This window comes from Chlorocebus sabaeus, chromosome 21 (assembly GCF_047675955.1).
Source record: "Chlorocebus sabaeus isolate Y175 chromosome 21, mChlSab1.0.hap1, whole genome shotgun sequence".
NCBI classification, from domain to species: Eukaryota; Metazoa; Chordata; class Mammalia; order Primates; family Cercopithecidae; genus Chlorocebus; species Chlorocebus sabaeus.
Genome location: NC_132924.1, coordinates 108682665 through 108701449, shown reverse-complemented (window position 1 = coordinate 108701449; position 18785 = coordinate 108682665). Strand labels below are relative to the sequence as shown.

Genomic DNA, 18785 nt, shown 5'->3' with positions numbered 1-18785 from the left:
TATATACACAAACAGAGAGAGAGAAGACAAGGGAAAGAGTAAGCAGTTCTGCTACAGATGTACATTGACCTTTCAAATAGTTTTGATACTGTTTTGATATTCTATAAACAAACAAAAACTTAAAAAGCTAATACTGAACTTCTCAAAACAAAATCAGTTAGGTGTATTACTGAGCAAGTTAAGAAAACACAAGAAGATACTCTAACATGTGGAAGAAATAATACTATTAGAAGAGAAATGCCGGGCACAGAGAATCACGCCTGTAATCTCAGCACTTTGGGAGACCGAGGCAGGCAGATCACCTGAGGCAAGGAGTTTGAGACCACCCTGGTCAACATGGGGAAACCCCATCTCCACTAAAAATACAAAAATTAGCCGTGCGTGGTGGCCCGGGGACGCCTGTAATCCCAGCTACTTGGGAGACTGAGGTATCAGAATCACTTGAACCTGGGAGACGGAGGTTGCAGTGAGCCAAGACCACACCACTGCAATCCAGCCTAGGTGACAGAGCAAGACTCTGTCCCCAAACATCCCCCTCCACCAAAAAAAGAAGAAGAGGAGGACACAAAAAGTGAGTTCAAAAAGCACTGCAAGCCATTTTACTAAGATGTGGCCTATATCCTTCCTGGTTTCCAAGACCAGGTAGAAGAAATCTCCGTTCTTAAAGAAAAGAGGGCAAAGGCACCAGGCCTGGTCTCAGCTTCTTCACCCAGAAGCCTTTGTGTTGCAGGACAAGGAAGGTATCAATAAGGACCATTTCCCTTTCCTACAATCAGATTTATTTAAACTAACAAGCTCTTCTTGCTTACAGATTTAAATTTTTTTTTCTGAAGCAGGGTGAAGCACAAACATATAGGTAAAAGCAGTATATTTAGTTATAAATGGAGCAGTGCTTTCTGTAAACAACGCAGATCTTGACTCATCAGGTCTAAAGTGGGGCCTGGATTCTGCACTAATAAGCTCCTAGGAGATAATGCTGATGATACTGGTCTCTGGGCCATATTTGAGTAGCAAGGTCACAGAGCATATGTTATGGTTGGGTGCGGTGGTGCACGCCTGTAATCCCAGCACCCTGGGAGGCTGAGGTAGGTGGATCGCCTAAGGTCAGGAGTTCGAGACCAGCCTGGACAACATGTTAAAGCCCTGTCTCTACTAAAAATACAAAATTAGCCAGGCATGATGGCACATGCCTGTAATCCCAGCTACTTGGGAGGCTGAGGCAGGAGAATCGCTTGAACCTGGGAGGTGGAGGTTGCAGAGAGCTGTGATCGCACCACTGCACTCCAGCCTGGGCAATAGAGTGAGACTCCATCTCAAAAAACAGTAACAGCAACAACAACAAAAAAAAACCAGAGAGTATGTTATAAACTGGTAGACTGCTGGTATGGACACGTTTTCCTTGGCCAGTACAGTGTTATAAAAATTAGAACAACTTTCACAAAAATTCAGATTTCCAAATCCTTTTAAAAATTAATAAATAAAAATAAAAATAAAAATTCAGACAATCTGGCCCAACAAATCCTGCACTCTGGCATGGTAAAATAAGCCAGAGTTTAGTAGGAAGGCATGTGCTCTCCAGTCGCCAGATTCTCCCTTCCTCCTGCTCCCTTCTTAACTGGACCCTGGCTTCATTCATTTACTTCACTTGCCATTAGCCTAGGTGTTAAGCTTATCAATTGTTTCTACTTATATATCAAATTCTGTAAATCTGTGCTAATACGTACATCAAATTTGTTCTCCCATTAAGGAAGAATTAATTTTGATTTATAGGAAAACCTAGCTACAGTACTTACAGTGAAGGGATGTTTGGACAGAGGACAGAAAAGATAGCAAAGAATTACAAAAAGAAAAGCAGGAGATTAACAAAGAAAAAGCTCTATGCCAGTAACACTAACAGGTTAGTGATGCATTTCTTTTTTTTTGAGACAGGATCTTGCTCTGTCACCCAGGCTGGAGTGCAGTAGTGTGATCTTGGCTCACTGCAAGCTCCGCCTCCCGGGTTCACGCCATTCTCCCACCTCAGCCTCCCAAGTAGCTGGGACTACAGGTGCCTGCCACCACGCCCGGCTAATTTTTCTATTTTTAGTAGAGGCGGGGTTTTACCGTGTTAACCAGGATGGTCTCAATCTCCTGACCTCATGATCTGCCATTTCTTATCATAAAAATGTAAATTTAGGGTAACACTTAAATTGAGAAATTAGTTACAGCTTATAAAGCCTAGTTCTTTTTTTTTTTTTTTTTTTTTGAGACAGAGTTTCGCTCTTGTTGCCCAGGCTGGAGTGCAGTGGTATGATCTAGGTTCACTGCAACCTCTGCCTCCCAGGTACAAGCAATTGTCCTGCCTCAGCCTCCTGAGGAGCTGGGATTACAGGCGTCCACAACCACGCCCGGCTAATTTTTTTGCATTTTTAGTAGAGATGGGGTTTCATCATGTTGGCCAGGCTGGTCTTGAACTCCTAACCTCAGGTGATCTGCCCACCTTAGCCTCCCAAAGTGCTGGGATTACAAGCGTGAGTCATTGCGCCCGGCCAAGCCTAGTTCTTAAAACACTTATAAAATGAATAAAACAATAAATAAACAAAAATGAACAAGCAAAATGAAAGTTCTCATTATAGTTTACTTATTTATTTATTTTTATTTTTTTGAGACAGTCTTACTTTGCCACCCAGCTGGAGTGCAGTGGCATGATCTCGGCTCACTGCAACCTCTACCTTCTGGGTTCAAGTAATTCTCATACCCGAGCCTCCCAAGTAGCTGGGATTACAGGCACATGCCACCACGCCCAGCTAATTTTTATATTTTTAGCAGAGACAAGGTTTTGCCATGTTTCCCAGGCTGGTCGCCAACTCCTGGCCTCAAGTGATCCAGACCACCTCAGCCTCCCAAAGTGCTGGGTTATGGGCATGAGCCACCGTGCCCAAGCCCAGCCCTCATTATAGTTTAAATCTTAATCGGACATTCTACCACCTAACATAGTTGTATATAGGACTTCTTAATTTACTTAGTTATTAAAAAGTGCTTTCTGGCCAGGCACGGTGGCTCATGCCTCTAATTCCAGCACTTTGGGAGGCCGAGGCAGGTGGATCACAAGGTCAAGAGATCGAGACCATCCTGGCCAACACGATGAAACCCTGTCTCTACTAAAAATACAAAAATTGCTGGGCATGGTGGTGCACACCTGTAGTCCCAGTTACTTGGGAGGCTGAGGCAGGAGAGTCGCTTGAGCCTGGGAGGTTGCAGTGAGTTGAGATCGTGCCACTGTACTCCAGCCTGGGCGACAGAAAGAGACTCTGTATCAAAAAAAAAAAAGTGCTTTCCCAGCCTGGGCAACGTGGCAAAACACCATCTCTACTATAAACACAAAAATTAGTCAGGCATGGTGGGACACACATATAGTACTAGCTACCTGGAAGGCTGAGGTAGAGGATCATCTGATCCAGGGGAGGTTGAGGCTACGATGAGCTGTGATCACACCACTGCACTCCAGCCTGGGTGACAGTGAGACCCCATCTTAAAAAAAAAGTGCTTTCACTTACATTCTCATTGAAGTCTCTCAACAGTCCATTTCAGATTGAAAAACTCAGACTCAGAGACATTTCATGCCATGCCCAAGGTGACTTTGCCTGTCATGGGGCAGAGATGGGAACCAGAGGTCTTCTGACCCATCAGAAGGAGCTACTTTAAACACAGCACTGTTGAAAAGTTTCTAAACTGCTGGTAAAAATCCATCACAAAAATCTATTTCCTCCATTTTTCAAGTGATTAACGTAAGATTTGGATCTATAATATCTTGGGGTTTGTGCTTTATGGATTTTATCCACAAATGAAAGACAGGTCAAACTGCTAAATGAACTCATTTCAACGAAGTCCCACTGTTATACTGTCATATCTGTGGTGTACTCATGTACCTGGTCAAGTTTCTTCTATTAAGTACCACAAAACCCAGCTTTCTGTGTACCTGATAACATAGCTCAGCCAGTTGAGGAGATTCTCGCACTGCCACTGGGCCTGTTCTCCCTTCCGTTCCTTTTTCCAAGATGTTTAGGATGGCGTGAAGGCATGTCCGAGGGCAACCTAACACTCCTACATTAAACCAAAAAGAAATTCAACTTTTCTTTTAGAATTTCTGCATTAAAATCTCAGATTGCCTTTTCAAAAGTTAAATTCTGTAAATATATGCTGTACTGTAAACACTCTTTCAAATACTGATACGGAAAATTGATAAAGACTGATTCTCTATAGCTCAGTTTGTCCAGTTTGTTCTAAGCCCTAAGGACTGACCCATCCATCACCTTACCTTTCATACACTTTTTCTTTGAATGAATTATCCCATGAGCCCACAATACAATAAATGACCCCTGGGATACACAAATATGGATGGAAAGAAATGCCTTTATGTCTTAGGCTATACCTGGATCTTGTAGATTTGTAGTACTGACAGGTTTCTTCAATTCAAAGCCCAACAAGTAGAGAGCAAGATTGGGTGGATTGCATTCCAGAGAGGTAATGAGAAGATTCAAGATGTGGATTCTTGTTTCATAACGAATTGCAACTAATTTCCTTTCAAGATCTGACCCTTAATGCAGAAATCACAAAACAATGGAAAGATAACATAAGTCAAATAAAAAATACAAAACTTGTATTCCAAATCTCCGTGTTTTCTTTAGATCATTTGCCTGATTATCTATCGCATTCATTTCAGATTTATTTAAAGAGGAATCCTAAAAACCTTATAAATTTACAAGATGAGTACCCTTTATCTGAAATGTATGGGACTAGAAGTGCTTCAGATTTCAGATTTTTTGAATTTTAGAATATTTGCATTATACAGGTTGAGCATCCCTAATCCAAAAATTCAAAATCCAAAATGAACCAATGAGCATTTCCTTTGACAGTCAAGTTGGTGGTGCTCAAAAGGTTTCAGATTTTATTCTGAATTTTGTATTCTCAACCTGTATTCTAGCAAATTCTCAATTTCTCTTACACCATCACTAAACAGTTAACAATTACAAGTGCTTTCTTTAAATTAAGCGTATATAAAAAGTAAAAGAATGCATGTATGCACATTAATCTAACGCATACCCTCTTCCAGACGTACAAATTCTTCTGCATCTTCACAATCCAAACACTCCACAAATCCAGCCATTAGTTTCTGACTTATACTCTGAAGTAACATGAAGGTAAAAAATGACAAATTACTACAGGTTTCTAAATATTAGAAAAACTATGATTGATATATGTATAAACATTCATCCATAAAGAAAAATAGGCAAATCTGCTTAGGTATTTACATTTTAGTTACATTTTTAATAGAAAACTCAGTTCCTTATGTTGCCATAATTTAGCTCTCCACACAAATAATTAAAGAAACAAAAGTTTTATAAATTTATTGATTTCAAAACTTGCTTCCTAATTTTCCTTCCCAAAGAATCAAGCTAGTTAAAAAAACAAATCACATGAAACTGCTGTTTACTGAGCTCTTCATTATACAGTCAATGTTATGAGATCTTAACTAAAACGTAAAATAAAATTTTCATCTTCTCTCTTTAGAAATGTATTACTTATCACTCGTTTTCTATTTCTGAGCTGATTTTGCCTTTAATAATCTAGGAGGATGTTAAATCAGTAATAATAATTTATACCAAAATCGACCAAAAAAAATCAGCACATCAAAAACCTATAGCATCCCCTGATTATCACATGGTTTCATAAATCTCATCCGTAAGCCACAGATGAGATTTACACTTATGGTGGTTCTCATGATGGGTGGTACCACCACTCCAAAGGGAACTTAGAAATAAGTGGAGTCATCTAAGTAATCACAACTAGAGGTTACTACTGACAGATAGTGGTATCTAGGGATACTAAAGGTACTAGATGTGAGAGACTATAACACAAAAGAAGATCTGTGCCATCAACATGCCAGAAGAGTCCTTATTTCAAAATAGGGACTCTATGAAGGACTACACAACAAAATCCTTCAACGAGGCCAGGCACGGTGGCTCACGTCTGTAATCCCAGCACTTTGGGAGGCCGAGGTGGGCACACTGCTTGAGCTCTAGAATTCAAGACCAGCCTGGGCAACATGGTAAAATCTTGTCTCTACAAAAAAATACAAAAAAACTAGCTGGGTGTGGTGGCATGCGCCTGTAGGATCGCTTGAGCCTGGGGGCAGAGGCTGCAGGGAGCTGAGATTGTGCCACTGCACTCCAGCCTGGGTGACAGAGCGAGTTCCTGTATCAAAAGAAGAAAAATAAAAATTCTTCAACTAGCTAAAGCAGTGACTGCCAACATAAAGACAGTGGGATGAAATGTTCATAAAGAAAAAAAGCAGATTCAGCAATTGTAGGTATTCAGTGAACAGAACTATTATAAAATGAATAAAAAGAGGAACTCCTAAAAACACTCTGCAGTGTTATCAAATGAAGTGACACACAGGTGGATCACAAGAAAACCAGTGAAGTAGACAACTTACAACAACGAGATATTCAGAACTGCAGAGGCTCACTTAGAACACAGGCAACTGACAGGTCGGGAGCAGTAAACAAACAAGTTACAGCAAACCTAATAATTTTAAACGTGCCTAGAGTAGCAGTGGTTGTGTTAGGCTATACAGTCACATACTATAATATATGCAGTAACACTGCGAATAGCATCATCTTCAAAGATAAGTTATAGCCAAGTTCGTGGATAGGTTTTCACCCATCCTATAGAAATATACTTACTCTTAATGAATTTTTCCACAACCAAGAATATGATTCCTCTATAGACACTATAACTTTCATATATAGTCAAAATGCATAATGCACCAAAAAATAACAACAGCAACAAAATCAGTTACCTGGTCATGTGTGAAATCTCCAACCAACTTTATCTGAATATTAGAGTTGCAAGAGATACAACAGAGGATCTTGGCACTTTCAAAAGCCAATTCTGGATTAGTATTGCCATGATACAGGTATCTTTAAAAAAAGAAATCATTTAAGGAACAGCGATAAAATTTTTGGTGTCTCACTATTCCCAATAAAGAAAATTTAGAACCAGGGCTTCCCCTGCCCATACAGCACTTTGAGGTAAATTAGAAAAAGTTGTCCCCTTCTAAACAGATGCAGTCTGTTAGGGGTCGAATCATGTTCCTGGCCCCAAAATCCTTATGTAAAGTCTGGCTAACCCAGTGACCTTATTTGAAAGTAGGGTCTTTGCATACATAGTCAAAGAAGTTCAGATGAGGTCATTAAGGAGGGCCCTAATAAAATATGACTGGTGTCCTCATAAAAAGGGTAAATTCAGACACAAACATACACACACAGGGAAAATGCCATGCGGCACTGAAAGCAGAGATTGGGGTGATGCTTCTACAAGCCATGGAATATTAAACCACCAGAAAGCTCAAGTTTTCTGTGCCAAGTTTGCTTCCTGTCCAGCCCTATCCTCCAAACACCTAGTTTCCCTACAGGAGACAGACAATATTGTCATTTTCGACTTAGAGATTTCGGGTGGGCACGGTGGCTCACACCTGTAATCCTGTAATCCCACCACTTTGGGAGGCTGAGGTGGGCAGATTGCTTGAGGTCAGAAGTTTGAGACCAGACTGGCCAATATGGTGAAAGCCCAACTCTACTAAAAATACAAAAATTAGCTGGGCGTGGAGGTGCGCATCTACAGTCCCAGCTACCTGGGAGGCTGAGGTGGGAGAATCACCTGAGCCTGGGAGGCGAAGGTTACAGTGAGCCAAGATTGCAGCACTGCACTCCAGTCTGGGTGACAGAGCGAAATTCTGTCTCCCAAAAAAAAAAAAAAAAAAAAAAAAAAAAGACTTGGATTTTTAGAACATGGAAGAAATTTTAAGGTTCAGAGTAATTAATATCAGGGTAGTTAGAGAAGGCAAGAGTAAAATGAGGTCAGGCGTGGTGGCTCACGCTTATAATCCCAGCACTTTGGGAGGCTGAGGCTGGCGGATCATGAGGTCAGGAGTTCGAGACCAGCCTGACCAACATGGTGAAACCCCGTCTCTACTAAAAATACAAAAATTAGCCGAGCATGGTGGTGCTCACCTGTAATCCCAGCTACTCAGGAGGCTGAGGCAGGAGAATCACTTCAACTCAGGAGGCGGAGGTTGCAGTGAGCTGAGATCATGCCACTGCACTCCAGCCTGGGCGACAGAGCGAGACTTCGTCTCAAAAAAAAAAAAGTAAAATGAGGCAAAAAGAAAAAAAAGTAATGCACTAGATATCTAACCAGATTTGAAAATCAAAGCTAGAATGTCTATCTGTTTATTTCATTTCTCTACCTACAAAGGTAACTTACCTGGCAATGTTTACCACATTATCTGCCTTCTTAGTTCTGGGATTAATTCCCTGCAAAAGCTGTTCTAAAGGAGAGACTATTAGAGCCAGTTGACTTTCTCTTAGAAGGTCCATAAAAAGATTCTCCTTTTGCAGAGTAAGATTGAGAAGTGCAAGGCAATGCTGTACTGCTTTCTCCAGGTGTTTTTTCCCTATCAACCAAAAATAAAGTTAGAAAGTTCTAAATTTATCTTAAAAACTCACAGTCAATTCTTGGGAAAAAAAGACAAATGACAAGTTTTAGATTTTCAAATCTAGAGATTTAGACTCTTGTTTCCAACTTTCAGCAGCAAAACCTAGAGACTTAAGCTCTCATTGTTTCAAACTTTCAATTCCAACTTCACAAAACCATTCATCTAGGCAAGTTACTGTTATCTTGCAATCCAGAATACTTCCATGGAATGGATTCTCAAGTCACTTCTCCTTTATCTTTTCCCTTATTGTTTAGAGCAATGGTTCTCAATGGGGTGACTGAGCCCCAAGGGACATTTGACAATGTCTGGAGGCACTTCTAGTTATCATAATTGGAAATGTGCTACTGGCATCCAGCTTACAATACACAGGACATCATCCACAACAAAGAATTATTCAGCCCAAACTGTCAATGGTGCCAAAATTGAGAAACTCTGATCTGAAGTAAGACAAAATCATTGTGGAAAATAAAGCAGAATACAGAAACAAGGGGATCACCGATAATCTTACTGACCAAATTTAAAACTGTGGCCTGATTTTTCTTATAGTTTCTTACCTGTATATTCTGACTATACAGTTCATATGTTTAGAATCTCTTTTCTCATTTTGATCATACCCACATTAAGTAAAGGTAATATAGCATCATGGTAAAAAGCATGAGCTCTGGAGCCAAACTGACTAGGTTCAAATCCCAGTTCCCACATTTGCTAGGGAAAGCCAGTGTAACTTCTTTGTATTTCAGCTTCTTTATTTTTTAAATGAAAATAATAAGATCTAACATATTTTTGAATAGATTGAATGCATTAATATATGCGATGTGCTTTTAAAAGAGCCAAATACATAGTAAGCACTCAATAAATAATAATTAGTGGTAATAATAACAAGTAAAATATATTGACCACTATGTATCAGACACTATAGTAAGTGCTTTTAAAAATATTATGGGGTGGGGGGCGATGGACAAAAAAGTATTTTAAAGTTGGGGATGTTAAAGATGTTAAAATGATAGAAAGATCATTTCCCTAACAAAAGACCCTGCAGTGAAACACAGTTACACTGAGAATCTCTCTGTACTTTAGTCTGTTTTTACTTACAATACACTCTCGTTTAAATGATTCATTGAAAACACCACTTCAGACACAGAGAGAGAATCTTACAGGGAAAAATGACCTCAGAGATCATCTATTTCAAATTCTCAGTTTACAAAAGATGAAAACATTAAAACTGTTTGCAAGACATGAAGACTTTTAAGTATATACCAGGAAAGGGGGCATAGGTGTCAAGCTGCTTAACTCCTTCTTCCAGTAAACTGAGAGCAAGCTCCAACATTGGTGACTCATTCAGCAGATGATACATCAGACTAAATCCAGGTGGCTTATAGGCTATGATTTCTTCTCCTAAATAGAACATAACATTTTCCAAGAGATGATGGGTTAGTATTTTTGTCACACCCTTGATTTATATGAAATGTATGAGACTTATAAATTAGATGGCATCTAAATAGATAAAGGCAAGTTTCAATTTAGAAACACAACAGTAATTCTCCTACGGGTGAATCTGCATGAAGCAGTTAGTCAACTATTCTGTTAACTCATTAAAGAAACTGTAACGCAGTGTTCTTGATCTTCCATGCAATAATTTTTTCTCTTGAACAGAAAAATTAAAATGATCAAAACAAAGAAACAAAAGATTAAATTCTAATTTAAAAGTATAATTTTAAATTTATGTATCACAGTCATAATTTATAAATTATAAATAATTGATACCTTATTTGAAAGTGACGGAATTAAATTACCTTGTAGTTCCACAAACTGGTCTACAAAATCTTCAAGCTGAGGCTCATAATCTCTGAGCAATTTATAAAACACCTCCAAAACCACCTCAGCAACTTCCCACTGCAGAAAGATACAAATATGTCAACAACAATAAACCAGACCAAGGTGGTGGCCTTGCAAGGCTTTTCCCTCTTTCCCCTTCTTTTGCCAGTAAATGAGTGAAGTTTCTTATCTACTTTATTCACTTAGGCTAAGCAATATAGAAATCCCAATTCATTTTGCTTTATTTTGCTAAAAGATAATGAATTGGCTCATTTTCAAGGTAAAATATTTTTAATTCATTATTCTTAAAGATACATTTTTATAGGAGATGTCTGGAATTCATTAATACATTGACAACATTTAGTATCTAGTCATATTCAATTTATAATTAAACATCAAATTTGGACACTTTTCAAGTGCCAAATATTTCACATTTTCTCTAAGATGCTCGGCTGCATGGAATCTGATAAATCATCTCATCTAAACTCCTTATAAGTGAAGCAAGTGAAGCTCAAAGCAATGAATGAATTCCCCAAGACCATAAAGTCTGGCAACAAACAGGCTGAAAAGTCGAGCCCAGGCCTTCTCGTTCTTAGACCAGGGTTCCATCCATGGCTATAGTCAAAGAAGGTAAGAAGACACAATCACTGGTAGGCTTGCCCCAAATAATCCCATTATCGCCTTCTTGTTCAAAATGTATTTAAAAGCTATGCACCAGTAAAGAAAAATACCTATGCCAAAAAAATTATATACAACCGCATAACCAGTAAAATTAAAACTTTGCTTAAAAAATCCACTACAAAGAATTTTAATAAGACTGTGCTGGTCATTGTAGACAGGGTGGTTTTTTGAATTACTATTTTAAAATTATTATTTCCACTGCACATTAATTGTATCAAGGCTGAGTTAGAAAATGGGACTATAAAGTGACTTTTTCATTATTTTTATATTATTCACTGTTTTGCACTTTCCAAAATGTTCAAAAAAATTATTTAAATAAAAAAGGCATATTACCACATAATAATGGATTTAGGACTGGTAAACATACTGATTGCCTCTAACACCTTGTTATTTATCTCAATCCAAAGCACTGTTTGTGTGAGCAGCTAGTGTCCTAAAATAGTCATATAAATTAGATCTTAAGAACACTTTCAAGTAAAACAAATTCACAACATTGAGGGAAAATTTTTTAGGGTAAGTAGGGGTGGAACTGAAATGAATGGCAGCTAGGGAAAAGCAGCGACACTTGAAGTGTGGCTCTGCATGCGTGAAAAGTGATGGCATCTGGAGAGAATGTGGCTGACTAATGCTCTAAACACTCAGATCACAATGATCTTTTTAAGAAAAAGCATATAAGACATTTAAAACAACTGTAAAAAAAGTACCAGAACATTTTGATGAAATGAGTGCTGTAATTATCAGCACTCATTATTCATCTGAAATGACTTTATTCATGAGGCATGCTTGCTGTGATTGTTTTCTTCCCATCAGGAAATATATGTCAACAAGGTAGTTCTAGAGCTTAAGTAAAATTTATACTCCATCTCAGTGTTCATTTTTACAACCTGGCAAGCCAAAATGCTAATGCAATTGACAAAAAAAGAACTTCAATTATTTGTATCTAAATATCAAAAACAAGCTATATCCAATGACAGGTCAGTGAATAAACTATGCTAGATACAAGTAATAGGTTTTATGCAGTCACTAAAAAGACTATTTTCTTTTTTTTTTTTTTTTGAGACAGAGTCTTGCTCTGTCACCCAGGCTGGAATGCAGTGGTGTGGTCTCGGCTCACTGCCAGCTCCGCCTCCTGGGTTCACGCCATTCTCCTGCCTCAGACTCCCGAGTACCTGAGACTACAGGTGCCCGCCACCATGCCCGGCTAATTTTTTTGTATTTTTAGTAGAGACACGGTTTCACCGTGTTAGCCAGGATGGTATTGATCTCCTGACCTTGTGATCCACCCGCCTTGGCCTCCCAAAGTGCTGGGATTACAGGTGTGAGCCACCGCACCCAGCCTAAAAAGACTATTTTCAAAGAATATCCTAGGATATGAAAAAAAATCCCCATGATGCTAAGTGGACAAAAAAGAAATACAAAGTAATATAACTAATTATCTCAAATGTTAATTAAGTATACAGGCATAAAAAAAAGACTGAAAGTAATTATTCTTCCCTTGGCAACAAAATTAAGGATGATATAATTTCTTCATATACATATATACACACACACACATATATACACACATACACATACATATAAATATATATATATATATATATATTTTCAGATGGAGTCTCGCTCTGCTGCCCAGGCTGGAGTGCAGTGGTGTGATCTCGGCTCACTGCAACCTCTACCTCCCTGGTTCAAGCAATTATCCTGCCTCAGCCTCCCGAGTGGCTGGGATTACAGCTGTGCGCCACCATGCCTAGCTAATTTTTGTATTTTTGTAGAGACAGCGTTTCACCAGTTTGGTCAGGCTGGTCTGGAACTCCTGACCTCAAGTGATCTACCCATCTCGGTCTCTCAAAGTGCTGGAATTACAGGCGTAAGCCACTGTACCTGGCCTTTTTCTTATATTTTTTGTATTTTCCTAATTTCTCCAAATTTGTATTAACTAAATTATGTTTATCATCATTAATACAACACAAAAAAACCCAACAGGGTCAAAAACAGCCAACTACCAAAATAAAGCAGAAATGTTCCTATAAGATACAACCAAGAGTATTATTTAAGGTTAATAAACAGTATTATAGACTAACGTGAATTACATCAGAACCTACAAGAGTCTCTTACATAGCTTAGTGGTTATGAGCTTGGATCTGGAATCAGAGTCCTAGGTTCAAATCCTGGTCCTGGACCTTAGGCAAGTTCCTTAACCTTGCTAAGCCTCCATCTGTAAAATGGGAATATTAAATAGTACCTGCCTCATGGTAATATTGGAATTATATAAAATGATATATATAAGCTCACTGGTTAGTGTCTTGCAACCAGAGCAAATGTGTCATAAAGATCAGTGCTCTCTCAGCCTCTATCCATGGCAGACATGCCTAATGGATTACAATACTCCATCCCCCTAAGCCAATACTCTACAATCCAGTGCCACTAATCAATAGAAACTGGTGTGCAAGTTTAAACTTATTTCAATCCCTAACCTAAACCATTCCAATTAGCAGTACTAGTGTGTTTCCAACAAATGTGACACTTTTTGTTCCATTTCAGTCAAAAAGGATCTGAAGATGAACTCCTATCGATTAGATTAATGATGACTAATGTCAGTGCTTGGGTTTTCATGATCAAATTTATTTTTTAGTGCACATAAACTAATCAGACCATAGATATTTCAAAATAAAGACTGTGAATTTTACCCCCTTTCAAAAGCTAACATGAATTTAGCACCGTATACTTTTGATAAAAGAAAAGCAGGAGATGCATAAGGAGATAAAAGTTTTTCTCTGAACATAACCTTTTCAGCTGCTCTCCGGTAAGCTCTCGTACGGAATCGTAGAAACACAGAGTCTCTAAGGAACTGCAAATAAGGGTCAAAGCCAGGGGGCCGCAGTCCAGCACCCAAATTAGAAGGAAATGAGCTCTCCACCAGGGTACTAATGAGCTGGCAAAAGGCCCGAGTTAACGGGTATTCTTCACACCGGGATTCTATTTCATTTAGTTCAACCTTCCAAATAAAAAAGAAAGAAAACTTGGTAATAAAAACTATTAGCTATGAAGTGCAGAGTATTATGCAGACATTAACTTATTAATAGTGCTAACTCACACCAAAAGACATAACAGATATTTCTGTTTTTCATTTAGAGGAAAAGATAAAAAAGTATTACATGAATCCAGATGAGTCAGATGGAAGAACTCCAAATTCCCACTTATTGTCCCCAAACTTGAATTAAAAAACAGAAATCTTTAAAGTTTCTTTTAAAAGAGAGGGAGAATTAGAGAGAAAAGAAAACAATTCTCATTTCAGGTTGACTCAAGTAATCTAATTAAATTGAGTTAAAATCAAGAACCTTCCATTTGGATGGCTGCCATGTAACATCCTTTTCTAACTCTGAAACACTAAATATTTTGGTTCCTTTTATTAAAAGTTTCATCTCTATTTCAACACTGATTAGAAAACCCTTCAAATAAAAATACATTAAATTTGAAAATTATGGAAACATAAAAGGGTAAGAATGATTCATAGACTTCTTATCATTACATGCATGAATGAATTAGCATTTAAACTAAAAGGAAAACTTTACCTCAATACCAATAGCTTGCCTCTGGCTTGGAATCCTCACGGTCTGCAGTATCTTAAAATAGTAAGAAGTAGATGTCAGAAGCACCCCTCATTCATCAGTGAATATTAGTGGCTTTGCAATATAATAGTCACATATCCCACTGGACCCACAGATCTCACAACGTCCATCAAAAAGACAATCAGTCCCTGGATGGACTTTCGTTAGCAGTTCTGTCAGGTTGCGATAGAACTTTTGACTGCCTGGGGTTCTAAAAATTGATAGTTTCTAAGAGCACACATGACATTTTTTCAGCAAATTTCCTCTCAGATATTCTAGGAAATGAATCTTTAAAAAGGATTTATGGGATGAAATCTCACCAGTGTTCAAGATACTGGACTGTTAACTAATCCTACTGATGGCACAAAAAACCCAAAAAGTAAACTTCTTTTTCTCTTTCCTTTTTTTTTCTTTTGAGACAGAGTCTCGCTCTGTCGGCCAGGCTGGAGTACAGTGGCATGATCTCAGCTCACTGCAACCGCCGTCTCCTGGGCTCAAGCAATTCTCCTGCCTCAGCTTCCCAAGTAGCTGGGACTACAGGCATGTGTCACTATACCCAGTTAATTTTTTTGTGTGTGTACTTTTAGTAGAGACAAGGTTTCACCATGTTGGCCAGGCTGGTCTCAAACTTCTGACCTCAGGTGATCCGCCCGCCTTGGCCTCCCAAAGTGCTGGGATTACAGGGGTGAGTCACTGCGCCCAGCCAATAAACTTCTTAAGAACGGGTTTGTTAAAGGAGGCTGAAGTTTTGACTTAAGATGTTCTGTCCAGACCTTGATATGGGCCTAAGTAGTTTATGGTATAATAAATAATGCTACTGTCATGATACTTTACTTTCTTGCAAATCAAAAGTATACTAATTAGGTAGAATCCTTTAAAAACAATAGTGTTGCTCTAAGGATACAAATGTCTAAACCCAATCACATTTGATTTCAGGTGTAAAGAAGTACTAAGCCTGTAAGACACTAGTAAGTATTGGTACACTCAGGAATCAAAAGGTGAAGTATCAATAGTAAGCCAAAAGTTACTCAGCCTCGCAGCAAACCCCAACTCCGTTAATTATTATGTTAACAAAGTATCAATAACATCTTCAGGATACATATGTTAGAAAATAATCTAGAGTACTTCACTGCTTCAAAATGGATGCTTCCGGCTGGGCATGGTGGCTCATGCCTGTAATCTCAGCACTTTGGGAGGCCGAGGCAGGCAGATCACCTGAGGTCGGGAGTTCAAGACCAGCCTAACCAACATGGAGAAACCCCGTCTCTACTAAAAATACAAAATTAGCCAGGTGTGGTGGTGCATGCCTGTAATCCCAGCTACTCGGGAGGCTGAGGCAGGAGAATCGCTTGAACCCAGGAGGCGGAGGTTGCAGTGAGCCGAGATCACACCATTGCACTCCAGCCTGGGCAACAAGAGCAAAACTCCATCTTAAAAAAAAATGTTTTTGCTTCTATGAATAATGAGTTAGAATCTCAGACTCTCTTAAGTTGTATTACTTCCAAGACAGATATAATCCCACCTAACCATTTTCCTAGAGATACGTCTATAAAGCGCATCCGTATTTTCCTTTTTTATCACATATAAAATAATTATACCTGATAGAAAATTTTTAACGGAGCTTATCTTTAGAGAAAAGAATGTTAATAATTTTGAAGTTAAGGAGACTTCAAACATTATATCATCCATTTACTTCCCCACATCAGCATAGGTACATTCCCTCAGGGTACGGAAGTCAAAAAATCAAACTGTAACATTCCCTTTCTGCCCAAAGTTAAGATTATGGTCCTGGAAATAAACCTTCATAAACACCAATAAAAAGTATTCTAAATGCTGTTAAAATTTCTCTGCAGGCTAGGTGTGGTGGTTCACACCTGTAATCCCAGCACTTTGGGAGGCCAAGGAGGGCAGATCACTTTAAGCCAGGAGTTCAAGACCAGCCTGGACAACATGACAAAACCCCATCTCTACTAAAAATACAAAAATTAGCAGGGCATAGTAGCGCAAGCCTGTAATCCCAGCTACTTAGGAGGCTGAGGCACAAGAATCACTTCAATCCGGGAGGTGGAGGCTGCAGCGAGCTGAGATCACACAACTGCACTCACTCCATCCTTGCCAACAGAGCGAGACCCTGTCTTAAAAAAAAAAAAAAAAAAAAAATTATGTGCAAACTTGACAGTTACACCTGCCCTTTAATGGAAAAACAACCCTAGTGACCATGTAGCTATATAGAGATACTTCACTCTTCTGGTATAGGGCAGGAAAGAGCAGATAAGAAAAACAAACATTCCCTACATTTAATGAGTGCAGGTGACTTGTGAGGGCTTACATCAGCCTGGTTTAAAGACAGAGTGGAGGAATTCTGTCCATCTAGTAATATCTTATAGACATTGAAAAACAAGGTCTTCAGAGAGGTACAGTACACGAAGAACCAATCTCTGGTAATCTAGTGAAGTTATCAACCAATCTAAGAAAAAAACCCAGGTCTATTAGTTTCTATTGCTATGCTCAGTCCCTAAACCGTAACTCTAGTGGGGATGTTCATGATGTACTATAAATTTCAATCGAATGCTCTTGCTTCTATGGTATTATCAAGCCCAACTTTCCATATTGGGATAATATAAATATGGGACTTCAGAGCCCTACCTGAGTGTATTCCAATGACTGCCAAAGGGAAGCAGCAATTTCAGGAGATTTTCCAAAAGCTGCGAGTGTCTTCAGTAGCTCAGCTTTTAGGACAGGGGGAATACTGCATTGGAGAAGTCCCAGAATCACCACAACAGGGGTCCACTGAGGGTGTTCACAGAGTGCCAAGCGAGCATTTTCACTCTAAGAATTGACACAAAAAGAACAAGACTTTCCATTTTTAAAAGTTAAGAAAATGACCAGCAATCATCTAAATTGCTATCATTTATACTGAGTCCTCATAGGTTTAATATATACTAAATACAAAATATACTAAATAACAAAAATAAGCCTATCATTTATGTTTGAAGTCTACCAACACATCAAATCAGGTCACTCATTCATTCAAAGTAAAAAACTGGAGGAGAAATAGACTTTGTAGAATTACTTTTGCAGTTCCAAGTATGAGAAATAATACAAATAAAGATAAATGGTCTGCAAGGGTTGGATAAATCTTACCTAGGCATCTTAAATCCTTTCTGGAACAATATATTATACTGCAATATAAAGTATGAATGAAAAAAAAATCTTGTCCTTCTCTCGAAAATATGGAGATATACAGTATCAAGTATCATAACTTTTTTCCATTTTTCGTTGATATGTAATAACTATATATATTTACAGGGTACAGAGTCATATTTTGATACATGTATACAATATGTAATGATCAAATCAAGGTAATTAGGATACCCATCATCTAACATTTCTCATTTCTTTGTGTTGGGAACATTCAAAATCCTCTCTTCTGGCTTTTGAACATATACAATGAATTACTGCTAGTTATATTCACCCTGTAGTGCCATAGAACACTAGAACTTTCTTCTTCTCTATGTGTTACTTTGTATGTTAACTAACCTTTCCCTATCCTCCCCTCCCATCTCCATTTTAATTCAGTGAGAAATAGTTAATAACTGACATTTTGATGCCTAATAATGTTAAGTACCATTAGAAAAGCCAAAAACTTAGAAGCTCCTATTCCTACCCTTCAGAGAGAATGTCAGACTATTCTAGTGAACAACAGACACAACTAAAAGATATTTCCGAGTTGGGAAATTACATACAGTCATGAAAATAATGTTTTTTACAAAGACCAATTTGGTAGTGGCAGGTAAAATGGTTTGGCATAAGGAGAGGAAAAATAATTCAGTAAATAACTTTTAATTACAATATTCTTTATGTATACACACATAAATGCACACATACACCTCTACACCTATGCTGGAAACCTAGAAGCATATGCATCCAACAACCAGTTCTAATTTGCCCTTATGACTATTTTCTTTCAGGCTCAGGCTATTATTTTTATACTAAGATTATGCCAATGAGCAGGGCTACCATAACTTACACCCTCTAGAGATCAAAAAACAAAAAACTTAAGGGCAGAATGCTATATATCTGTCTATCTACATAGGCTAAGTTTATTACTCTTAAATTAAAAGAAAATGAGGCTCTTAAAA

General features: G+C 38.3%; 1 protein-coding gene across 2 annotated transcripts in view; it reads right to left on the bottom strand.

Moving 5' to 3' along the window:
- NUP205 (nucleoporin 205) overlaps positions 1-18785 on the bottom strand; it is a 99063-nt gene that overhangs the window by 44310 nt on the left and 35968 nt on the right. For both annotated transcript variants that reach the window (XM_037991118.2, XM_037991119.2), the window contains exons 13-22: positions 17290-17472; positions 14608-14658; positions 13821-14030; positions 10333-10432; positions 9797-9934; positions 8308-8497; positions 6842-6962; positions 5083-5164; positions 4412-4576; positions 3959-4083 (exon numbers count right to left, since the gene is read on the bottom strand). In XM_037991118.2, the coding sequence (XP_037847046.2) occupies positions 3959-4083; positions 4412-4576; positions 5083-5164; positions 6842-6962; positions 8308-8497; positions 9797-9934; positions 10333-10432; positions 13821-14030; positions 14608-14658; positions 17290-17472 (1365 nt within the window). The remainder of the gene's footprint in view (positions 1-3958; positions 4084-4411; positions 4577-5082; positions 5165-6841; positions 6963-8307; positions 8498-9796; positions 9935-10332; positions 10433-13820; positions 14031-14607; positions 14659-17289; positions 17473-18785) is intronic.